General features: G+C 49.7%; 1 protein-coding gene across 2 annotated transcripts in view; it reads left to right on the top strand.

Annotated features, from left to right (window-relative positions):
* PDK2 (pyruvate dehydrogenase kinase 2) overlaps nt 1-25,805 on the top strand; it is a 202,660-nt gene that overhangs the window by 146,402 nt on the left and 30,453 nt on the right. For both annotated transcript variants that reach the window (XM_069634361.1, XM_069634362.1), the window contains 2 exons: nt 23,529-23,605; nt 23,887-23,985. In XM_069634361.1, the coding sequence (XP_069490462.1) occupies nt 23,529-23,605; nt 23,887-23,985 (176 nt within the window). The remainder of the gene's footprint in view (nt 1-23,528; nt 23,606-23,886; nt 23,986-25,805) is intronic.

Here is a 25,805-nt window from a genome sequence, read left to right as displayed (position 1 = left end):
ACTGACACCAGCCCATCTGTGTATTCTTCAAGAAGGAAGCCATATAGGTTGTTCCTCTTTCACATGTAAACAAAGGTATTTGTTCAATGTACTTCCTTTAACCAAAAAAGGATCTCACCATGCGCCCTGTATTAGATCTGCCCCAGCGAACACATTTGTAAAGCCACAAATGTTCCTCCTGGTCACTCTGCAGGAAGTTATTCCCCTGCTCTCACAGGGGATTACATGGCAACACTGGACATGAAAGAGGCATACTTTCATATTTCAATGTTGCAGGCGCACAGAAAAAACGGGCCCGTTGTTCGCATCATCCCCATTCCCATTGAGCCCTATGCGGGCTTGAATGGGGATGGTCTAGGTCCGGATTCCCTGAATGGGGAAATACCGGGCCATTCCGACCTAGGAGGGTCTGGTATTTCCCCATTCAGGGAACCCGGACCCGGTGCCCGGTAAGGGGGTAGCCATGCCGCTGAAAGCGGCATGTTTACCTCCTACCTCGTAATGACCCCCGTTGTCTCCAATGTTTTCGCAGAATGGGGTTTTCCAGAGATCGACTTGTTCGCAACTCTGGAGAATGCTCAATGCCAAGATTATGCCTCCAGGTACCCCCAGAACTGTTCCAAGGGGAACGGATGCTGGATAACATGGTCAAGGAAATTCGTTTACGCTTTCTCCCCGACTCCCCTTCTCAACAAAATAGTGCACAGGATGCACCAGGAACCAGTCACAATGCTATTGGTGGCCCCCATGTTGGCCCGCAAACCCTGGTTCGCTCATCTGATGGAGATGTCTCTATCTCCTCCGATGAAACTGCCTTGCCCGTACAACATGTTGTCACAAGACAAAGGTCAGACACTTCACCCATGCCCGCAGACATTGAATTTAGCGGCCTGGCTCCTGAAGTCATGGAGTTTGGGCACCTACAACTCCCTCAGAGATGAATGGACATACTCAGGGGGGCAAGAAAACCTAACACTCGATATTGCTATTGCAGTAAGTGGAAGCGTTTTGTCATCTGGTGCAACTCTAAGAGTGTCAACCCCGTTGACTGCTCTCCTACACAAATTGTTTTGTACCTAACTCATTTACTTGACTCAGGTCTGGTCTTTAATTCTCTAAAGGTTCACTTAGCTGCTCTTTCAGCTTACACTACATCACACCAAAAGGTGTTGTGGTGGAAGATACCAGTTATGAAGGCTTTCATGGAAGGAGTAAAGAGAATTCACCCTCCCATTTCTTACCCAGTTCCCATATGGGACCTGAACGTGGTGTTGACTAGAGTTATGGGGTCACCTTTCGAGCCCATGCATAAAGCAAGTCTCCAAGATCTCACCTACAAGACTGTCTTGTTAATAGCTATTACTTCCATTAGGAGAGTAAGTAAACTACAAGCGCTCCCAGTTCTAGACCCCTTTGTAACAGTTCAGAGATATGGTGGTTCTGCACACTCACACTAGGTTTGCACCTAAATTCAAATCAAAGTTCCATGTGAACCAATCCATAGAACTACCAACGTTCTTTCAGAACCCCTCAAACATGGGAGAAAGAAGCCTGCACATACTTGTTGTACGCAGAGCAGTCATGTTTATCATGGAAAGAACTCGACCACTAAGAAAAACAAATCAGTTTTTTGTTTGTGGCAGCAGGTAGAGAAGGAGACCTGGTCTCCAAATCTACTATCTCTAGGTGGATTGTCAAATGCATCACACTCGGTTAAACTCTTGCTACGAGATAACTGCCCTCCAAGTCTAGAGCGCATTCTACTCGAGGCACTGGGGCTTCCATAGCATTAATTGCAAATCTCCCCCTAGAGTCCATTTGCAAAGCGGCAACCTTGCGTTCTGTACACACCTTTACAAAACACTATTGCCTAGACACTCATTCTAGGTCTGATTCTCAGGTGGGACGGGCAGTACTAAGACATCTTTTCACTACTGTTCCTTCTCACATCCCACCTCCAATTCCGGGTACTGCTCGCTGCTCTATGCACAGCATGTGATTCTAAGCAGATTAACAAGCATCAGAAGACATGCATTACTTACCGTAAAAGCATTTCTGATGATTGTATCTGCTTAGATTCACATGCGCCCATCCTTCCTCCCCGCTCAGATGGAAGGAACATAGACGCCTTACTACTTTCTCTTTTCTGTACTCACTCACGTTAGTCATAGGCTCCCTCATGGCAGAAAAAATAAAATCGGAGGGACCTCGACGCGTGAGGGATTTTGGGTACACTGCACATCACGTTAGGGATAGTGTTAGTCAAGCCCATGTCGACATCCCTTTCGATTCTCAAAAGACAAGATGCAATACTCCACGGTGACCACTGGATGTCGGACTATATGCACAGCATGTGAATCTAAGCAGATACAATCATCAGAAATGCTTTTACGGTAAGTAATGCATGTCATAGGAGTCGGGGAAGAATATTTCTTTTCACTGATACCATACGCCCGAACCAAGTAAGAGTGAGGGGAGCCCAGCGCAGGAGATCTAATCTTAGTCTCTTGAATGGCAGTGTGGTTAACCTCTACTAGTCTTGTCAGGTCTCCAGGGAGGCGAATGCCCAAGTACGGCGAGGACGAGTCCTCCACCCTCATTCCACATACTGTCTTTCTTCCCTTGGTTGCTGAGTTTACTGCTCCTATAGGCATCACACTTGATTTGGAGAGGGTAATTTTAAGGCCTGAGAACCTGTCAGAGTTGTATCTGATTTAAGAGTTTGGGGAGAGACACTGGTAAATTTGTCAGGTAGCAGAGGATGCCATCAGCAAAAAGGGGAGCTTAAAATCTACCTCACCACATTGAATTCCCTTAATCCCTTGGTTTTCCCTAATGGCGATTGCCAGGGGCTCCATGACCAGGGCGTACAGCAGGGGGAGATGGCGCAGCCCTGCCTTGCCCCTCTACATAGCTGCAGGGGGGAGGAGACAGTGCTGTTGACGGCCACTTTTGCTGTGGGGCCATTGTAGAGAGCTGATATCCACCGCCTAAAGTTGGGACCAAGCCCAAACTTCTGCAAGACTTTACCCATGTACTGCCACTCGACGCGGTCAAAGGCCTTCTCTGACTCAATTGAAATCAGGTGTGCTCCTAGACCTCTACGTTCCACCTCATGCATTAGGTTTATGGACTTTCTTATATTGTCTGCTCCCTGTCGACCCGGGATAAATCCCACCTGGTCTCCATGAACCAAAGAAGTCATCTGCCTCCCGAGTCTGTTGGCCAGCAATTTTGCCATTATGTTGACATACGTGTTCAGCAGGGAAATTGATCTATAGTAATGGTACTTGGCGGGGTCCTTCCCTTCTTTTGGGATCACTACTGTAAGTGCTGCCAGCATCGACTGTGGGAGAGAACACGTCTCCTGTGTGTTGTTGAACAGTCTGGCCATGAACGGCGCCAGAGTGGAGCAGTATCTTTTTATAGAAGGACAGTGTAAAACCATCCTCCCCAGGGGTGGTGCCCCCTTCATACCACTAATCGTATCTATCACATCCTGGGAGGTAATGGGGGGCCTCTAAGGGCTCTGCTTTATCCGCTTGGAGGCACGGAATCGGGGGAGAGACCAGAAACCGGTCCAAGGCTGACCCGTCCCCATTATATTCTGAAGTGTATAGTGGGTCTTAAATAAGTTTTTCACCTCCCACAGGTCAGATCGCATCCACCATCCTACTCTTTCTCTGCTCTCTCAACCTCCATGCCAGCATTTTGTCAGCCTTGTCCCCTTTTTCCATGTATTTCTGTTTCAAGAATGACGGTTTTCTTTCCGTTTGGCCGACAATGAGGGCTTTCAGCTTAGCTCTGTATTCTTGCAGTTTGGCCCATTTACCTGGGAACATTAGGGTTTTTAATTCCCACCCCCCCCCCAGCTGAATGGATTACATTTTCCCCTAAGGTTCCTCTCTTCGCAATCCTGTTCAATCGATCTTCTTGACCCAATTCCGATCAACACTTCCCTAGTTGTGGCCTTAAATGCTTGCCACGCCCCTGCAGTCCCCACTTCCCAGGTATCGTCAATTTCAAAGAATTCTCAGATTGCCTTTAGGAGTCCAAGGGCTAGCTCTTTGTCCCGTAGTGACTGATCGTTAAATGACCACCTAGAGTTGTACTGCTCCTGGGGGGGCGTCCCCATTCGGACCGTCACCAAATCATGATCCGACCACGAGATTACTCCTACGGCGACTTCACTTACACGTTCTAGCAGTGGGGATTCTACAAGGATATAATCTATTCTTGAGAAAGTGTCATGTATCTTTTGAGTAGTATGTAAAATGAGGGTCCTGGCCTTGACCCTTCCTGTGGGACTGTCACTGCCAGCTTGTTATTCACTCTCTGGAAGCGAGCGGAGGTCCTCCACTTTGCTTGATTTGCCATGTAAGAACCCAGCCTCTCTGTCACTCTCCGGGCGGAGGACCATGTTGAAATCGCAAGTGTTCCCTCAGCAAATGTTTGGATTTTGGTTCTAACCGTCTCCCAGTACTGGTCCTGCACCTCGTTTGGGCAGTAGATGGAAACCACTGTGAGCATGTTTTCTTTAATCTCCCCCCATCAAAATCACAAAATTGTCCCCTGGGTCTTTTGTGGACCAGTATTTTAATGTAAAAAGACACTCATTAAGGGTATTGTGTAAATCATTTTAGTACATCAGATCTGCCTTTGCCTCACTCCAAAAAGAAACTGCACCAACCTGGCTAAAGGCTTCTCCTTGCCATTCTAATGCACCCCAAATTAAGCCACCGCCAGAGATGTCCTCACCTATTCAGTGGTGGCTCCACTTGTGGTCCTTGCTGATGACCATTTTTTGTCCTGGTCTAGGACACCCTGGAGGGGAGTTGAGAGTGCACACCTTCACTAGAAGAGGAAAGGAAGGCAGAGGACTTGCTGAAGGTGACCAGGTTAAAATGGGCAGGCCGGATGTTCGTTGAGGACGTCTATGCGGGAGACGGTGGTAAAGAATGGGTGAGGGTGTGCAAATTGTCTATCAGGTAAGCGTGCTAGAAGCTCATCAGCACTGGGCATGTGGCATTGAGCTACACATTTTGGAATCTTCTGAACAGGGTGTAATTGGCTCAGGACAATTGGCCTCATTCCAAGTTTGGCGGTCTGGCACTAAAGGTGCCGGTAGCAACGTACTAGCACCCTTTCTGGACCACCAAACTGCGAGTTTGCCGGTAGGGGAATGGAACTTCTGTGAACATTTACAAGAAACTAGTTTATTTTAATAAATTGTAAATTGAAAAGTTTATTTTCTCCAAAATAAAAAAAGTATTGTTCACCAGCGTTGGATTTTTCATGGATTCACATGCTTATGAATATTCCCTGTTGTCAGGGCTGGAATCCTCAGTAATATTGAATCAGTTTAACTTTAGATCTTAAAACGACTTCCTACTTGTATAGCCTACTGCTGTCACTTTGGGTCATACTGCTCCAGCCAATGACATCAGTCCTCTTTAGCTCCACCGCTAGTGGGCATCTTCAGATGTTTACTGTACGTTTACCGGTTGGAGTCCTTGCTGTTTCTCTTCTTGAAATATTGACTTTTGTCCTATTTCTGAGAGAATTTTTTGGAGGATAGTCACTCTAGGACTAAGGAGGGAGGGCCGTTGCTGGTGAAGATCCGGAGCATTGACAGATCTTCTCGACCATGTGAGGTCCTCTCTCTGGTTGAGGCCTTCAGCATGCTGCTATGGTGGACCCTACAAAGAAGAACCTTTTCAGGGCCTGTTCCAAGTGTTGTCTCAGGAACGTGTTTGTGGACAATCATCATTTCAAATGCTCATATTGCTTGCATCTTGAGCACGATATGGACAACTGTTCCATTTGCCCGTTCTTCTCCTCAAAGATTCCAAAGGATTATCATCAAAGGTTGGTGACTTGGCTGGGGGAGGGTGCCAGGGCCTCTGACACAGCCTTGCTTTGTAGTCCTACTTCGAGCTGCGTGGGCCGGCCTTTAGAACAAACTCAGTCTTCCAAGAAGTCGAGGTCACATGAGGTTCAACTATTCCCCATCAGTGACATTGTTGATAACTCTAGCGCCGGTTTCTCTATCCACGGCTCTGTCCACTACTACCTTGTCAATGGCTACGACCACGTCTACCGCTAGACCCCTGCCTTCGCCTCATTCTTCAATAAAGCATGACTGTCGATGAGCCACGCTCAGTTGACTAGCCACAGGCGTAAGTCGTCAATGACAGCGGTGTCAACACAGTCAACCGACCGAAATCAACCACGTCTTTGTCGACGGTTGCCCCGTCAACAATCATTTAATTGACGACTTCAGCATCTACACCTGCCGTCTCCAGAATTGCTTTACCTCCCAGGGCAGCTTCAGGGCCGTTGATGTCCATGGCAGCCATGACGGCTCTGCAAGCCCCAGTGCTTGCTTCATTTCCCAGGATCATGAGTGTAGATGGAAAGATGCCTCTATAACTGTCTTTTCGAAGGGATTGTGTCCTCCGACGTATTCCTCATCTTAGATATCTCCTTCCAGCTCTGCTGGCCTCGGAAATTTTTTTCTCTAGAGGGCGCTGCGCGTCGACGTCCTTCGAGTCGATGTCCCTCGACAGCCGCCGTATCGACGTTCGACGTCCTCCTGCCTATAAAGGCCGCGCGCAGCCTCCGTTGCTCAGTTCCGTTTTTCCGCGCTTACTCGGTGCCTCGGAATACCGTTGCTCAGTTCTTAGTCAGAATAATCCTATTTACCTCGAGTTATTCGACCCGTACTCGATGGCTTCCTCGTCGGAACCGACGACAACTCGATCCGGCTTCAAAAAATGTCGAGATTGTGGGAAAAAGATGTCGTTGACCGATCCTCACAGAATTTGTCTGTGGTGCTTGGGAGCTGAACACCATTGTTCGGAATGCGAGGACTGTATGTCCATGACAGCTAAGGCCCTGAAGGAGCGTAGGGGGAAGCTGGAGAAAGGTAAGACTTTTAAAGCTTCTTCTTTGTCGACGAAGTCGAGACATTCGTCTCCTCGTCACCATTCGCGCTCCAGGTCTCGGAGTGGGTCTCATCACTCCTCGAGATCGAAGCATTCGAAGAGGAGACGTCGAAGATCCCCTTCTCCGTCTTCCTCTTCCTCTGTTTCGCCAAAAAGAATCCCTTGCCCAACGAAACATAGTTCCCGGGCTGAATGGGAGGAATTCCGAAAGAATATGATGAGCGTCTTCGAGAAAGCGGCCTCGACCCCCTCGAAGACTGCCGAGAGCGATGCTCTGGTCGAAAGACCCGAAGGTCAAAAACGCCGCGAGTCGCAGTACCCGGCGAAAGAAACCTCTCGAGCGTGTTTCGAACCCTCGAGCAGGACTATGACCTCCAAACCTTCCTCGAAGGTTCCGTCGACGCCATCGACGAGGGTCCCGTCGACGTCGATGTCTTCGACGCCGTTGTCGAGGGGACCTTCGACACACGGGTCTGTCGACTCGACGCCGGCCTCGACACCGGCGTCGACGCCAAGAAAAGTCACGGTTACCACACATCCAGTGACTCCCCAGGCCCTCGACGTCGATATTGTCGAGTAGAATTCCAATTCTGTCGAGGTCCTCGAGGCCTCCACCTCGTTGACGCCTTCGAGGCCAATAATGACAAGTTCGGCACCCTCTGCCTTGGAAATGGGATTTACTCCCTTTATGAGCTCAGAACAATTGAGAACTATATCCTCAATTTTAGAAGAGGGTGAATTGTCTGAACAAGAGTTACAGGGACCTGTAACCCCAGTCAGAGAGGAATTTTCCTCTGAAGAGCGCAGATTAAAGTATCTTCATGATTCTTTACATGAGACAAGTGGGTTAGACACTTCCCCTGAGGTGGAGTTTGCTAAGCCAGACCCGGGGGTGCATGCTAAAACCCCCTACAGAGCCTTAATGGCCAGAATTACAGAGTTCATGGGGTGGTCTACACCTTCACAATCTTTCAAACAAGATGACCTCACGGATATTCTTGACAAAAGCCCACAGGAGGATCCTGTGGTGCCTTTTCATAAAGCTCTTCAGAGAAAGATCATGACAAACTGGGAAACCCCAGATGTAATACCTGCAGTAAATAAAAAACTGTCTACAAAGTACAGGGTATCTTCCACAGACCCAGAGTTTTTGTCTAAACACCCATCCCCAGAAAGTCTGGTGGTACAAGCAGCATCCTCTGCCGATGTCAAGACGGCTTACCCTACAGTCCCACAGGACAGGGACGATAAAAAATATGATGCTATGGCAAAGAAAGTCTTTTCGGCATGTAGCATGGCGTTAAAGTCTGTTAATGCTACTTGCACCCTTGCTAGGTTCAGCCATACACTTTGGGAGTGTGCTTCTACAGCAGCTGACTGCATCCCGGAGGGAGAAGAAAGGGATGCGTTCCTGAATATTATACAGGACGGTAAAGACGCTATGTGCGAATCCCTCCAGACGGGCATTGACTCGGCTGACAGTATCAGCAGAGCAATGGCGGCAAGTACTTCAACCAGGAGATTTGCTTGGTTGAGAAGGTCGGGTTTTGCCCCAGATGTGCAAGCCAGACTCTTGAACATGCCATTCGATGGCTCTTCTTTGTTCGGGAAAAAGGCGGATGACAGTTTAGAGAAACTGCAAACTTCAAAAGCTGCAGCAAAATCCCTAGGAGCTGCAATCCGTCAGACTCCTTTTCGTCCCACAGGAACCTCCGCGAGGGGCAAGTCCTTTCGCTTCTACTCCGCATTCGGAAGAGGTAGAGGACGACCGGCTCAAAGGGGTCAAAGAAGAACTACCCGAGGTGGACGGGGTAGATATTCTAAAGCCGCAGCAACAGCAGGTGCCTCTTTACCATCGGCATCTGCATCAGCCGCCCCAAAACCACTCTGAGGACTCCCCTCACAGGACACCTGTAGGAGGCAGGTTGACTCAACATCTGGCGGTATGGCAGGCTATCACGTCAGATGCTTGGGCATTGGAAACAGTCACCCAAGGTTACTGCCTGCCTTTCCTACGTATACCTCAGAGTCATCCACCGGGGATCAGCTCTCAGAAAGCTCCAGATCCGCTCCTCTTGCAGGAAATTTTGGACCTGCTAGAGAAAGGTGCCATAGAACCGGTACCTGTAGCGGAGAGGAACAAGGGCTGGTACTCCCCTTACTTTCTCATTCCGAAGAAAGACGGAGGACTGAGACCCATCTTGGACTTGCGAGAATTGAACAAATTCCTCAGGAAAGACAAATTCAAGATGGTCACTCTTTCTCAGATCCTCCAGGCACTTCAGTTTCAGGACTGGTTGGTATCTCTGGACCTTCAGGACGCTTATTTCCATGTGCCTATCCATCTCAAACACAGGAAATACCTGAGGTTTGCAATTGGCAACTCTCACTATCAATTTCGAGTGCTGCCATTTGGGCTGACCTCCGCCCCGAGGGTCTTCACCAAGTTAATGTCGGTAGTGGCTGCAAGCCTAAGGAGGGAAGGGATTCACGTCTACCCTTACCTGGACGATTGGCTGATCAGGGCTGTTTCTCCGGAGCAAGCTCAGATCCAGCTAAATCACGTGTGCCACTTCCTTCACAGACTGGGCTTCTCCCTCAATTTAAAGAAGTCACAAATGATACCATCGCAGAGACTCCAGTTCATAGGAGCGATCCTGGATACTTCCCTGGGAAAAGCCTCGCCACCAGAGGTGAGGGCTCAAGATATTCTACAGATGGTTACCAAGTTCCAGCATGCCCAACGTCTCCCAGCCTTCGACTTTTTGAGGTTGCTAGGCCTCATGGCATCCTGCATTTTCCTTGTGCCAGAGGCTCGCCTGAGAATGAGATCCCTCCAGTGGGCACTGAGGACTCAGTGGTCACAATTCTCAGGGAGAATGACAGATCTTCTTCAGGTTCCCGACAGAGTAGCTCGAGACCTTCAGTGGTGGGCCTGTCAGGAGAACATTCTGAAAGGAGAACAGTTTTGGCAACCCTGGCCGGAGATAACAGTAGTCACAGATGCCGCACTCACGGGGTGGGGAGCCCACGCCAACGATTTGACCATCAGCGGTCGTTGGTCTCCATCGGAGTCCAGACTACACATCAACCTGTTAGAGCTGAGAGCCATCAGACTTGCGTTGAAGGCTTTCCTGCCAGCTGTACAAGGGAAGAACGTCCTGATAATGACGGACAACACGGTGGCCATGCATTACCTCAACAAAAGAGGAGGCGTAGGATCACTACCCCTGTGCAGAGAGGCGATGCAGCTCTGGTTTTGGGCAATCCAAGAAGGAATCTCTCTATCGGCAGTTCACCTAGCCGGAGAGAAGAACTTGACAGCGGACGCTCTGAGCAGGCAGAACAGTGTCTCCCACGAGTGGGAGCTAGCTCAGGAAGTCCTTCAAGAGATCTTCGCCCTTTGGGGAACCCCTCAGGTAGATCTGTTCGCCACCAGCCTAAACAGGAAATGCGACCTGTTCTGCTCAAGGGAATTTCCTCCGAGAGGAGCTCTGGGAGACGCGTTCATAGTGGACTGGGAGTTTCCGCTTCTGTACGCGTTCCCACCGGTCCCTGTCATTCCTCAAATGATCAGGAGGTTGAGAAGATTCCGTCGAACCATGATCCTAATTGCCCCGGATTGGGCCAGGAGAACGTGGTACCCGGACCTTCTAGACTTGTCCATCTGCCCTCCAATTCGACTTCCACTCAGAGAGAACCTACTCTCACAGAAGGGAGGTCAGGTTCTCCATCCAGACATCAAAACCCTCAACCTTCACGCTTGGCTTCTGAACGGCTGAGGTACAAGGATTGGGACCTCCCTGATGATGTTATGGAGGTGTTGCTTTCGGCAAGGAGGCCAGCAACAAAGTCTTTATACCGCTGCCGTTGGAACAGATTTTGCAGCTGGTGTAGAGAACAGAATATCGACCCATTTTCATGTGGTACACCAATGGTTTTGTCCTTCCTACTATATTTGGCAAATTCAGGCCTTCAAGTTGGCACCATTAAGGGCTATCTCGCAGCGCTATCCATCTTTAAGCGTACTGCGGAAGAACCATCCTATTTCAAATTACCCTTGGTAATACAGTTTCTAAAGGGGTTAACCAATGTTTATCCCCCCAAGACCTTTCCAAGTTCCCCTATGGGATTTAAACTTAGTACTAACTTTCCTGATGGGTACACCTTTCGAACCTCTCCATTCTTGTTCGTTAAGATTTCTTACCCTTAAAACTGTTTTATTAATAGCACTTACATCTGCTAGAAGGGTGAGCGAATTACAAGCTCTTTCTTGTAAACCCCCTCATACAATCTTTCACAAAGACAAAGTTGTCCTGCAAGTGAAGCCTAATTTCCTCCCAAAGGTGGTTTCTGAATTCCATATCACTCAGGAGATTACCCTACCATCTTTCTATCCTCCTCCTCACCCGGGGAAAGAGGAAGAGAGGTTACACAGACTAGACCCTAGGAGGGCTTTAAGTTTTTACATTAGTAGACTAGCCAGGATAAGACAGGCAGACCAGCTGTTTGTAGGTTACACAGGTCACAAGCTGGGGTTACCAATAACTAAGCAGACCATTTCCAGATGGATCATTGTAGCCATTCTGGAATGTTATAATCTGGCAGGGAAAGAGCCCCCTCAAAACCTTAGGGCTCATTCGACCAGAGGTTTTGCAGCTTCATCGGCCCTCAAAAGAGGCGTGCCGGTTAAAGACATCTGTGCGGCCGCTACATGGTCGTCTGTCCATACCTTTACACGTTTTTACAATTTGGATTCCTCCTCCAGTCAAGAGACTAGGTTTGGAAGGGCTGTACTACATTCTATTCATCAATAGAAGACAGCGTGAAGTCAGTACTCCCTCCTCCGAATATAGAATACTGCTATGGGAGCCTATCTAAGATGAGGAATACGTCGGAGGACACAATCCCTTCGAAGAACAAGTTACTTCTTACCTTGTAACGTTCTTTCGACGGGATGTTCCTCCGACGTATTCCTCATCGACCCTCCCATCCATCCCCGCAGTTCTACTTCCCTTGTTGTTGCAGCTTAGGCTCCTTCAGGGTGATTAGTCTAGTCCAGACAGTAATACTGTGGGCTACAAAACGGAACTGAGCAACGGACGCTGCGCGCGGCCTTTATAGGCAGGAGGACGTCGAACGTCGATACGGCGGCTGTCGAGGGACATCGACTCGAAGGACGTCGACGCGCAGCGCCCTCTAGAGAAAAAATTTTCCGAGGCCAGCAGAGCTGGAAGGAGATATCTAAGATGAGGAATACGTCGGAGGAACATCCCGTCGAAAGAACGTTACAAGGTAAGAAGTAACTTGTTCTTCTACCTCGTCATACAAAGGCCAAGCCACTCTTACTCCTGGTGCATGGCTGTGACATCTATTGCAACACCACCTACTCAGCTGCTACAAGAGGGCGACATTTCAGAGGAAGAGCTTCTGGAGGTTTTATTCTCAGAACGTGAAGTCCAGGAAGAATTGGACCCAATTCTGCCAATACCTTGTCAGCCACTTCGACCAGCACCCACTGCTCGGCCTGCAGTTCCACCAATTGCAGTGCCTACAATTCCCTTGGGCACACCACCGGCACCCAGGGACCTGTCTCTAGATATCAAGTCTACATTGCAGACCTTAGTCACAGAACTGCAGAATTGTCTCCCTTCAGCCCCTCAAGGTGCCCCTAGTAGGAGTCCTCCGGCTTTGCCTGCACGAGATGATTTAGTTCCGCCCGATCCACCTTAGCCATCACCTCAGTTGGCTGCCCTCCTTGGAATGGACACTGATCCTGATATGGACATGTCCCCAGAAACACATACAACAGATGAGTATGAAGACCTGGTACCAGCTGACGGGGAAACTCCCGGACCTACCCTCCCGGGATTCGCCTCCAGAGGAGATGGGCTCTTTCCATGCACTCTTAATAAAGGCAGTGAAGCTGTTCAGTCTGGTTCCTGATGAACAGAGGAAAAAAGGTTTCCTGTTTCAAAGGCGGGAGGCCTCCAGAAAATCTGTCGTAGCAATCCCTATGCTGAATGACATCTGGGAAGATGGTCTATTGGTAATGAATCCTTTCTTGGCTCCTCCAAAATAGGATTGCCTACAGAAAAAATACAATGCGCTGGTTAAAGGCTCCTTCGCACCTAGTCATGCCCTAATGCTGTGGTGTCAACAGCTGCACGGAAAAGATCGGCTAGCAACTTGACGCATTTGGCAAACGGGTTATTACCACCAATGCCACAACCATAAAGGCAGTCAATTCATTGCTATCCTCTCAAAGTAAGACAGAGTTGTGGTACAAGATGGGCCCATCTTATACTTTGTCCCGAATGATAAGAGGAATGAGGCTCTGGCTCTATCACGCGGAGGGAGGCTGCTTCAGATCATGCCATTACTGTTTCTCTGAACAAAGCGGACACAGACCCCGGCCAATGTGTAACTGAGCAGCCACCAATTTCCGTCTAGAGGTGCACTCCAAGGTGGTGATTATGCCCTTTGGTGGAGTGGACCTCTTTAGAAAGAAGGTGGATGAGGCCCTCCAGGTCATCAAGGCTGACACGGATACTGCATGCTCCGTAGGTGCCCTGAAATAGCGAAAGCAGTCCTTTTGTTCCGGCAAGGGTCACTTTTCCAGGGCCTCCAGAGAATACAGTCCCTCCTATTGTCGGCCGTCTCGCACCAGCTCGCAAGAAGCATACAGGAGGAGGTTGCAAGCCTGCAGAGTTACTCGGCATGCGATGCAGAGCGTCCTCAAGAATGCAAATTTTACAAGCAGCCCTGATCAGCGCGGTGACCCGTGCTGCAACTTCTGCACCCCAGTGAAAGGCCGGGTGTCTCAGTTTGTTGATCAGTGGTACACAATCTCCACCTGTGGTGCTCAACATCATTCTGTAGGGACACACCCTCTAGTTTCTGGGCAAATATCCCCCTGTAACGAAAAGGGAGCTACATCTACCACTTCTCCTACACAAAGTGAAGTCCCTTTTGAATAAGGGGACTATAGAAGCCCTACCGTCTCACCTCCGGGGATCCAAGTGTAATCCAGATACTTCGTGGTGAGAAAAAGGTCCAGTGGGGGGAGACTCGGGCAGCTCAACAAGTTCCTAAAATCACAGAAGTTTCCCATGGTCATGCTTTAGCAAGTCTTCGAAAAACTATAACAGGGAGACTTTCTCACCTCTCTGGATTTGGAGAGGACGTTTTCTATCGTCTCACAGGCTGGTTAAAGAATTCCTCAAGGGAATCTTCTGGGTTTTTCCTCCTGTTAAAGCTCCAGAGTGGGAACACAACATTGTGCTTGGCAAATTGATGGGCCCTCGGTTTGAACCTCTTCACTGGGCTCAGTTCAAGTTTCCATCATCGAAGACCGCTCTCTTGGTGGCTATTGCATCTGCTAGGCTTGTGGGAGAACTGCAAGCCCTCTCCTGTAGAACGCCGTACCTGGTTTTTCGCCTATTTAAGGTAGTGCACCACACAAATCCTTCCTTCATGCCTGAAGTTCCCTCAGATTTTCATCTGAATGAACCTTTGCTCTTGTCGGCTTTCTTTGGTGCTCCAACTCCAGCGGAAAGGGCCTTGCACTCGCTGGATGTCACCCATGCTTTGAAGTTTTATATTGCATGCACCACAACTGTTTGTTTCATTCAGACCTGTGGGCAAAGGCAAAGCTTCTATTTCCAGGTGGCTCGCTGGCTGTATCTTGCATTGCCACCAACTTGCTGGCAGGCCCCTGCCAGGAAGGCCAAGGGCACATTCCACCAGAGCTGTGGCTTCTACTGCGGCGTTCTTCTCAGGTGTTCCTCTGCTCAGTATCTGCAGGGCTGCTACATAGAGGTCTGTCCACACCTTGATGAAATTCTACTGCATTGACAGGGATTCCAGGGAGGAGTCCTATGTCGGCCAGGCAGTGCTCTGCTACTTATTTGCATGAGTCTAGTGTTCCAAAGGTGAGTTCAATTGCTTCTGTAGAGCTATTCCGCCTCTCATTGGTTGTGTATATGTACTGCTGTGTAATCTTATTCATAAGCATGTAAATCCATGAAAGATCCAATACTGGAAAAGGAACAAGTTACTTACCTGTAACCCCTGTTCTCCAGCACTGGTATCTTTCATGGATTCACATGCGACCCTCCCGCCTACCCTTCTATGGCTTTTCTTCGATCCTACTGCCACTTTTTACCAGTACTGGCACGTAGTAGGTGTTTAGCAAATGCAGCATCTCCCACTGCATTTTGTGTTTCAATTGGGCATTGTTTGAACAGCATTAGTCTGTGCTCTCTGCACCCTCTACCGCCCTACCCCCAAACCCCTTGCATCCATTTCCTGATTGTCCCGCTCGCTTACCAGCACTCCCACCGACCCTGATTGGCCCCTCTGCCTGTGCAGCCAGCTGATGAGGGTCTAGCCCTCCGGCATTTTCACCGAGGACTTGTTACCAGCACTGGCTCAAAGGTGGGTGTTTAGCAAAAGCGACATTTCCCGCTGCATTTTGCATTTCAATTGGGCATTTTCTGAACGACATTAAGCAGCTCTCTCAGCACCCACAACCCCCCGCCCCTTGCATCCATTTCCTGATTGTCCCGCCCGCCTCCCAGCATCCCACTGACCCCGATTGCCCCTCCACCTCCAATAGGTCCTCCGTCCAGGGCAGCCCTCCGCTCTGGCAGTCCCCACAGCAAAGATCAGCCCCCGAAGAAGCAGCTCCAGACCATGTTGGCCCGTGTTAGAGTGTGGAGCCTCCAGCTGTCAACCAGCAGCGACTGACAAGGTCTGGATAGGGGGAACAGCAATTACTGCTCCCAACTAGTCCTAGCCATGTCTCACTTTTAGCTTGACTGTGTTTAAATAGCCAAATCTCACATTTAGCCTGATTTTGTCTGACTTCTTCTAGTTTATCATATCTCGCTTTAGCTTGACCCTGTTTAAATAGCTGTATCTCGCATTGAGCCTGATTTTGTCTTGTTGGTCATATCGCACATTTAGAGTGATTGTGTCAAGATTTCCATATCTCTCTTATTTCTGTTTCCTGTCACCCAACGCTTACAACCTTATGCATGTACCCACAGTCGTATGGCAACAGCACCTCTCAAGTAGACCAACTGTGTCAGCTTCCCACATCCAGGCGAATTGTGCTACTTAGCCATCTCCAAATTTAGATGAACTGTGCGATCTAGCCATATTCCAAATCTTGGCCAATCTTAGTACTCAACCATTTCTCAGACCTAGGTCAACTGCACTAGTTAGCGATATTGCACGCCTACAGTCATCTGGTCTCCCAACGACTGCCTCGTGGGTTTCCTGCTGCCAAAGACATCTACACCTGCTCGACGACTATTCAACCATTTGGCTACTGTTGACTGCGTGGCCTCAGCCCGCCAGCCTGCCCTTACAGTAGGGAGAATAGAGCCCTGGCTTTAATCTTCTCTTAGAATGTATTTCCTTTATCCCTCTCTTTCTCTTCTTGGTCTGGCTGCCACTAGGACGCCATTTAAATTTTGCTCATCGTGTTACGGCAAGTTTCCTTGGAAGGACACCCATCGCCGTTGCAATCAGTGTCTTCTTCGCAGACCACGACGAGCACTCATGCAAGTCCTGTAAGCTCTTTCGACGGAAAATGTTGAAAGACAGGCAGACTAAACGGTGGATGGCCTACACTATGCAGGCCTAAAGTCTTACCCCCGTTGGTGCTGTCGCTTCAGTCAGTGTATTTACACTATAAGCATGGAAACCAGTATATGTCCTGTATGATCTCAGCAAAGCAAAGACTCCAGCTTGGGAGCTCAGAGGAGCGATCGCCAGACCTGGCCAGCTGAATCGATGCGTGAATAAGCTCAGGAAGATTTGAAGGTGGCAGTCATCCTTGATTGGGTGGCTGCCAAATGTTTAAATGGTGCAGTGTACCTTGTGGGAAGCTGGGTGTACATCCATATCCCAGAGGTGCAATGAAGTTTGTGGTTTCTACACTATACTTTTTTTCAAATATTGGCTGGAACGCGTCCTGAAGCAGCTGGAAGAAGAACTTACCTGGGCAAGACTAAGACTCTCCTAAAGCATCTGCTCTGAATCTGAAACTGAAGGCAAGGTACTGCTGGGCTCTGCGAAATCCTGACTTTTTTCCGCAATTCACTGGACTCAGCAGGCACATCTGAGTTACTTAACTACATAACTCTTGGTCCCATTGAAAAGAACGGATTGGTCCCTTTGTGGACCAGCACAAGTCAGGAACTCTGAATTGCTTGTGACCTCTAAAGGCTAAGACCGCAACATACCTTTGTTGAGCCATAAGGCCGCTTTCCGCACCATGTTGTCTGCTTGAGGCTGCAATACCACCTGCCAAAGTATTTGTATTATACCACAGGATCGGGGTTCCACTCTCAGCACGACGCTGACCTTGATTTGCTCTTCTTGGCCAACAGTTAACAATCCAGTTATCATATATCTTTATTGTTGGCCTGTAACTTTTTGCAGTTAATTTTCACCTTAACTGAGGCTTTCTGCTTGCATTTGATCGATGGAAAAGCATTGGCCCGTAGAAAAGCATTTCGCCTAAACTGTCCAAAACAGTGTTGTGTGCACAACCCCCTCTGCTAGCCTACAGCTGTGAAACTTTATTTTTTAAATTTACCCCATTCGAGAACATTGGGTTTGGTCTTTGTTCCGAACACTGTCTATACTATTGCATTTGTACTGAAAATGATTCTAGAAAATGTTTTACTTATTTGGAAGTCACCGCCCTAACACTAAAAAGTTACCCAGATGTAAAACTCTGCAGTGTCTCATCTGCACAGTTATATAAAGAATACATTTTCGAAGGGATTGGTTCCTCCGACGTATTCCACATCTATGACCGGTAATCACCACAGCTGTGCTGCTTCGGAAAATGTCCTGCGTCGATGACGTCGATATGCTGTCCTCTGGGGCCTCGGTCGAGCTGACGTCACCGGATGTTATAAGTAGGACACACGACGCCCGTAGCCTCAGTTCAATTTTTTCCGCGAACGTGTTAGCTTCGGAGATTTCGGCGTGCATCGGTTCTTCTGTTACTTCTATCGGTTCTTCAAACTTGGTGTTTGTGAAGACAAGATATCATGTCTTCGTCTTCTTCTACCCCGCGGTCGGGATTCAAGAAGTGTCGGGACTGCGGTTCAATGATGTCACATACGGACCCGCACAACGTCTGCCTCTGGGGCCTCGGTGAGGACCACACCACTGATGACTGTGACGATAGCCAGTCCTTAACGTCGAAGGCCTTGCTGGAGCAGTAGAAGAACCTTACTGTAGGTAGGGTTTCCAAGCCCCAAAAGTCGAAATCGGCTGGGCTTTCGACTAACAATTTGAGGGGCGACTCTCCTCATCATCGGCGTAAGTCCAGGGGGTCTCGGTCCTGGAGTGGTTCCCGCCATTCCTCTGCCTTCTTGTGGCACTCGCCGAAACGCCGTCACCGGTCGCCTTCCCTGTCCTCGTCCGAGGACTCCGCGAGGCGGCAGGTTGCTTGTCCCAACAAGCATTCCTCTCCTGCGGAATGGGATGCATTTCGTACGGAGATGATAGCGATTTTCCAATTGCAGGGCTCCGTTCCGTCCGCGCCTTCAAAAGAAGCCGGCAGGGAACGTGCTAGGGCCATCGCTCTCATGCCTTCGAACTCGGTCGGTCGGCACGATCATAGGGAGCCTTCGAGGTCCCGATCGGACAAGGTGGATCGCTGTAGCCATGCCCGCTCCAGGTCCCGGTCCTCGACGCCCTTGAGACCGGCGGAACCTGTGAGGTCTTCTAAGAAGACGTCTACACCATCGGCGCCATGTCTGTCGAGGAACTCTCTCGATGCTCCGCCTCCGAGGAAGTTATCGGCGCCGAGGCCATCGAAGGACACGCTCGGGGCACCGCCCTCGAGCCCTGTGTCGAAGTAATCGGCGCCATGCTCGACGTCAACGCCGATTCCGTCAAAGCCCTCGACGCCTTTTGTGGAGGCTTACCGGAGGTACCCCCTGCATCGTTGGAAACTCTGAGGAAGGCCCTGAAGAAGTCAGTGAGGCCTGTATTTGAACCGTTTTCTGTGCCCTCATCCAGGGATTTATTCCAGCCTCTGGATTAAATCTCTGAGGTGGATGAAGGGTCTGAGGAAGGTTTGGTACCTGATGAGGTTCCTGACGACCTGTTATCTGGCCATAGCCAGTTGGAAAACCTGCGTCAGCCTTTGCATGACGCCAGTGGTCTTGATACCTCCCCGGAGGTCGCGTTTGGCAGGCCTGGGCCTGGTACACATGCTGAATCTTCGTACAGGCGCCGCATGTCGAGGGTTACGGAGTACTTGGGGGTGGTCTGTGCCACCAGTGGATTTTCTGCAGGATGACCTGACGGATATCCTTGACCAGGGTCCAGCCACTGACCCAGTGCTGCCATTTCATATGGCTTTACAGACAAGGGTGGCGGCGGCTTGGACTGCTCCGGAGAGAGTCCCGGCAGTGAGCAAGTCCTTGCCGAAAAATTACAGTCCAGCCAGTAGCGACCCCTGCTACTTGACGACGCACCCAACTCCGGAGAGTTTGGTGGTGCAGATGGCTACGGCCCCGGCAAAGCAGCCGTCGTACCCTACCATCCCTCCTGATAGGGAGGACAAATGTTTTGATGGCTGGGCGTAGAAAGTGTTTTCTTCAGGGGGTATGGCTTTACAGGCGCCAATTCCGTGTGTGCCTTAGCACGCTTCACTCACACTCTGTGGAATTGTGTGTCTTTGGCGGCTGAACATATTCCCGAAGGGGAGGAACGGGATGCTTTTCTTGCCCTCGTTCAGGATGGCAAGGATGCCATGTGTAAATCCGTTCAGTCAGGTCTGGACATGGCAGACTGTGTCAGCCGGTCCATGGCAGCGAGCACCGTGATGCGCAGATTTGCGTGGCTGCGGAAGCCAGGGTTTGCTCCTGATGTACAAGCCCGGCTTCTCAACATTTTTGATGGTGTCCATCTTTTTGGCAGCAAGGCTGACGAGAGCCTTGAGAGGTTGCAGACCTCAAAGGCTGCAGCAAATTCGTTGAGCGCTGCAGTCCGCCAACCTCTGCCTTTTCGTCCTAGGGGACAGCAATGAAGGGGAGGTTCCTTTCGATACTACTCGTCTTTTGGTAGATCGAGGGGAGCGGCCAGTCAAAGGGGCTAACGTAGGAGTACCAGAGGTGCGAAGGCCGCTCGAGCAGTTGCCTCTTTGCCCTCAAGCACTGCCACAGCCACTTCAGCTCAGTCATGAGGTTGGGGGAAGGCTGGCGCAACATCTTGTAGAATGACGTGCCATTACTTCAAATGTGTGGGTTCTGGAGATCATAGCCAACGGCTACTGGCTTCCTTTCCAGCAGAGGCCTCACAACAATCCCCCAGGGAATCTCTCTTTGAAGAGTCTGGATCCTCTCCTTGCGCAGGAAATCCAATCCCTGCTGGAGAAAGACGCCATAGAACTGGTGCCTGTAGCGGAGAGGAACAAGGGATGGTATTCCCCATATTTTTTGACCCCGAAAAAAGACTGGGGATTGAGACCCATCGTGGACTTGCATGGTTTGAACAAGCTCCTCAGGAAGGAAAAGTTCAAGATGGTTACTCTCAAGTCCTCCAGTCCCTTCAACTTCAGGACTGGTTGGTGTCTCTCGACCTCAAGGACGCTTACTTTCATGTGCTGATTCATCCGAAGCACAGGAAGTACCTGAGGTTCACGGTTGGCGACTCACACTTAGTTTTGGGTCCTGCCATTCGGATTGACCTCCGCCCGAGGGTCTTTACCAAGCACATGGTGGTGGTGGCAGCATATCTCAGGAAAGGGGGTTTCACGTCTACCCCTACCTGGATGATTGGTTGATCAGGCTCTCCCGAGCAAGTCCTGGATCATCTGTCAGTCGCCTGCCACTCCCTTCACAGGCTGGGCTTCTCCCTCAACTTAAAGAAGTCCCAGTTGACACTTACCCAGCGGCTCCAGTACATCGGAGCAGTGCTCGACACATCCCTGAGGCTATGTTTTCCTCCCCAGGTGAGGGCTCCTCACATTCTGCAGATGGTGAACAAATTTCAACATGCCCAGAGTCTCCCGGCGTTCGAGTTCTTGAGGTTGCTCGGCCTCATGGCATCCTGCATTCTCCTGGTGCCAGAGGCCATGCTGCGGATGAGAGCTCTGCAGTGGGCTCCCAAGATGCAGTGGTCACAGTTCTCCAGCAGGATGTCGGATCCCGTTCAGGTGCCGCCCTCGGTCGCCCAGGATCTTCTGTGGTGGGCCGTCGAAGGCGATCTGATGAAGGGGGCTCCATTTTGGCTACCCTGGCCGGAGGGTACTATCGTGACGGACGCATCCCTCACGGGATGGGGAGCTCATGCCAACGAGTTGACAGTCAACGGTCGTTGGTCTCCGTCGGAGTCCAGATTCCATATCAATCTGTTGGAGCTGAGGGCCGTCAGGCTAGCCCTGAAGGCTTTTCTGCCGTCTGTGTGGGGGAAGAATGTCCCGATTTTGATGTCAATACAGTGGCCATGCACTACCTCAACAAAAAGGGGGGGGGGGCAGGGTCTCTTCCTCTGTGCAGAGAGGCAATGCAGCTCTGGTTCTGGGCCATCAAGCAGGAAATTTCGATCTCGGCAGTTCATCTGGCCGGAGACATAAACGCAGCGGTGGACGCTGTGAGCATGCAGAGCACAGTCTCGCCAGTAGGAGCTGGCTCAGGAGATTTCCTGGAGATCTTTGCCCTTTGGAGGACCCCACAAGTGGATCTCTTCGCCACCAGTGTCAACCAGAAGTGTGAAAGATTCTGCTTGCGGGAATGTCCTCCAAGAGGAGCCTTAGGGGATGCGTTCATAGTGGAGTGGTCCTTCCCACTGCTGTACGCGTTTCCTCCAGTCCCCGTCATTCCGCAAGTGCTGCGGAGGTTACGGAGATTTGATTCCCGAATGATCCTCATTGCTCCGGCATGGGCCAGGAGAACCTGGTACCCGGACCTTCTCGACATGTCCATCTGCCCTCCACGCCGTCTTCCCTACCGAAAGTCCTTTGATTTCTCAGTTTCTGAAAGGGCTCACTAATGTGTTCCCACCGTCACCTTTCCAGGTGCCCGGTTGGGATTTGAACCTGGTTCTAAAATTCCTAATGGGAGCTCCATTTCAGCCTTTACATTCTTGTCCTTTGAGACTGTTGACCTTGAAAACTGTATTTTTAGTTGCGGTCACTTCCGCTCGCAGAGTGAGTTTCTTTCCGTTAAGCCACCCTTCAGTGTTCCATAAGGACAGGGTTGACCTTAGGGTTCGTCCTTCTTTTCTTCTGAAAGTTGTGTCGGAATTTCATTTAAGCCAGAAGGTCATTCTTCCAGCGTTCTATCCTCCTCCGCATCCTGGTAAGGAAGAGGAGAGGCTCTATAGGTTGGATCCTATGAGAGCTTTAAGTTTCTACATCTCACGCATGTCCCGGGTTAGAGTGGACGATCAGCTCTTTGTAGGATACGCTGGAAGGCGTTTGGGACAAGCTGTTACTAAACAGACTTTGTCTAGATGGATTATCTTGACAATTTCTGAATGTTACCGCTGCCTCTAATGCCCTGCATTTGTAACATTTGTGAAGCAGCCACATGGGCCTCTGTCCATACTTTTGTAAAACACTACTCCCTGGATTTTATCCATGGGCGAGATTTGGCCTTAGGCAAAGCGGTCCTCTATTCTGCAATTTAATTGGGCATTCTAAAATTCTAAATTCTTTTCCCACCTCCTTACATTGGTACTGCTTTGGGAGTCTGTCATAGATGTGGAATACGTCGGAGGAACCAATCCCTTTCTTACCTGGTAACGTTCTTTCGATGGGATGTTCCGACGACGTATTTCACATCGTACCCTCCCAGCCTGCCCCTCTACAGAATTCCTTATGCGATTGCAGCTTCCGTTTCTGCAAGGCTTTCTGTATTCCTACTGGCAGACGATTGGTGCCACACGTTCTGGGAAAAAACTACAACTGAGGCTACGGGCGTCGTGCATCCTACTTATAACATCCGGTGACGTCGGCTCGATGGAGGCCCTCGAGGGCAGCGTATCGAAGCAGGACACAGATGCCGAAAATTTTCCGAAGCAGCACAGCTGTGGTAATTACCTGTCATAGATGTGGAATACGCTGTCGGAACATCCCATCGAAAGAACGTTACCAGGTAAGAAAGTAACTTGTTCTTTGCTGATTTATTTTGTGGGCCATCACTTACCGTATGTTGATTGTTACTCTGTTCCTTGTCAACACCCGGCTCCCCTCTCGAGAGTGTTGTCTGAACTGTTCTGACACCCATATCCTTTAGAGGCTGAAGCACTATGTCAAGAAACCTTGCCACCGAGTTGTTGAATGATATTCCAGAACATAAACGTAGAGTCAAGAAATTCCTAACGGGCTGGAGCAGGGTTGCCCACAACAGGACTGTAAGGGGATGGCAAGGAGAACCAGATTGGATGTGTTCTGCATGACCACTCGCGTTTTTTTCAGAATTCCTCCATTTGTGTGTGGTATTACTTGTGTCCCCCTTTCTATCTATACTGAAGAAAGTGTATACGTTAGTGTCTGCATGGCCACTCACCTGCTTTCTGTTACCTTTTTCTCCGTAGCCAATGATTCCAGGCACCCGATCCACATTGTGTATGTCCCGTCCCATCTCTACCACATACTCTTCGAGCTCTTCAAGGTACGTGCCTGACCTCATAGACCTCTGAAGTGTTGCAGCAGCAGAACCGGACTGGACTCTCTGCTGCATGTTGCACATATCATTTCCACAAATGTCTACCACTGTGCCATCAATAAGTGTATGTCCCAGAAGTGGCTGAGCTCCTTCTCTGCCTTCCCTGCATAAATGCATGCCCTGTGTAAGTTTCCCCTCCATAGTGGTGTGGAATTCCTCCTTTGTCGTCTCCCCCTCCCGCTTCTGTGTCAGGCTCCCCTCACTCTTCTATTTTATTCTCTCTGCAGAATGCCATGCGAGCGACAGTGGAGAGCCACAGCTCCAGCCCCTCGCTCCCCCCTATCAAAGTGATGGTGGCCCTGGGTGGTGAAGATGTGGCCATTAAGGTAAACTTGAGGGTGGGGTGGGGTAGGATCCTGCATTGTAACTGAGGTGAAGAGCAAACATGGATTCTTATATGCAGCCAAAATCACCATATGTTTTCTGTTTTCCAAATGGATATTTTAAATCTTGGAGGAAGTTTGCATTTTATAAGGTTGCACTTTGGGAATAAAGCCTACTCTGGTTTTCAATGTATAATGGCCTTACTTAACTTTGTATTGTGGCACTTAAACCCATGTCCTCCAACATGCTGAAGTAAAATTAAATTTAGAAATTGTACAGGAAACCATCTGCGTCCATGTCCCCACCAACACCTGCAAAACACATTCTTGAAAGTTTGTTTTCTTTACCTGCCAGCTAAGGTAAGATTAGTTTCTTTTGCATTAAAAGATTTATTTTGAATTTTTAACGATACATGCAGCAAAGCAGAATAACCGGTTTATGATGTTAGGCATTGACACAGAATGAATAACACAATTAATTGAAACAAGTGGGTTCGGGTGCACTGCGAAATGTGATCAGTTCAAGTCCTGCAATGTAATTCCCAAGGCAGGACCAGATTCCCCTGAACCGGCTTATTTCCCTCTGTACCTAAAGGCTGCTCTCTCCATTACACACTTGTTGTGTGCATCAAACCTCCATTCCTCGATGAAGGGGTGGTTGAGCGATTTCCAGACATACAAGATCTGTTTCCCGTCCAACATGGTCACCCTCCTGAACCACACTCTCTCCCCCGAGACATAACGGCACCCCTCCACCCCATGAAAACACATCCCATGTGGCTGTGACTGGCTAGCCTAGGACCCTTAAGATGTCTGTCCTAGGAATAGCTAAAACCTCCACCAGTACCACAACATATGAAATGGCATTCCGCCAGCATATCTACAAGCCCAGCAAATGCCTGCATCCAGTAGTCCCCTCTGAAACAGTCTGGCTCCCGATCAGTACTATGCAACAGTTTGGCTTGGCAATGCCGGTATCCAGTGCAACATCTTTCATAGTTGATCACCAAGGGAACAGTAGCAGATGCAGCTTTTGGTGCCAGGGCATGGTTAGCCAGGGGTTAATAGGGCACCAGCAGGAGGCAGGGGGAGCACTGGACCTGCACTGGGCACCAAAGGGGAGGTGGGCACCCCGGCCTTGCCACTGCAAGGGAGCTGTTCATCAAAAGTCACCTTGCTTCCAGGGTCTCTCAACTAGGACTCCTTCCACCTCCTTCCTCTCCATCTTCTCTAAGCGCAGTAAGTACTCCAAAGCTATATGCGTTGATCCATCAACTCTATCATTCTAGGTTGGAGAGATCAAGACTCTATGAAGCTTGTGATATTCCCTGAGTGCAGACTTCCAGACTGTACTGTCTTAACGCAGCAAAGGTTATCCATTGACCGACACAATCAATAGAGGTCTACGATGAGCCTCACTCAGATCAGAAACCAGTTCGGCCAGACCAGCATTTTCCCCATCAACATGACCTCTGCGTTACACCAAAGCGAGGCGGCCTAAAACAAGTGAGGTTGTTTGCCTCTTCACCCAAGAAGATCTAAGGGAGCCAGTCAACAAGTGCTTCTCATGTTGCACAATGGACAGTGGTCATCCATTCCGCAAGTGTAACGCTCACCTGGCTCCCACGGAGGCGCGGGCGTGGCTGGGACTGCTGTGACCTCTTCTGCAGAGATGCGTAAGACCCGGAAGATGGACTTGACTGGATTCCCCAACCTGGCTTTTATGGCTCGGAGGAATATCCCACTGTGTGTGAAAAGGAAGGGTTAATAGTCTGCGGGTGATGTTCCGACCTCCCACTTCCCTCCTCTCCCTCCGTGAAACC

The sequence above is a fragment of the Ambystoma mexicanum genome, chromosome 13 (genome assembly GCF_040938575.1).
Source record: "Ambystoma mexicanum isolate Mex_15411 chromosome 13, UKY_AmexF1_1, whole genome shotgun sequence".
In the NCBI taxonomy this organism is placed as follows: Eukaryota; Metazoa; Chordata; class Amphibia; order Caudata; family Ambystomatidae; genus Ambystoma; species Ambystoma mexicanum.
The sequence above is the reverse complement of the archived record's forward strand: the minus strand, read 5'-3'. Positions and strand labels throughout refer to the sequence as shown.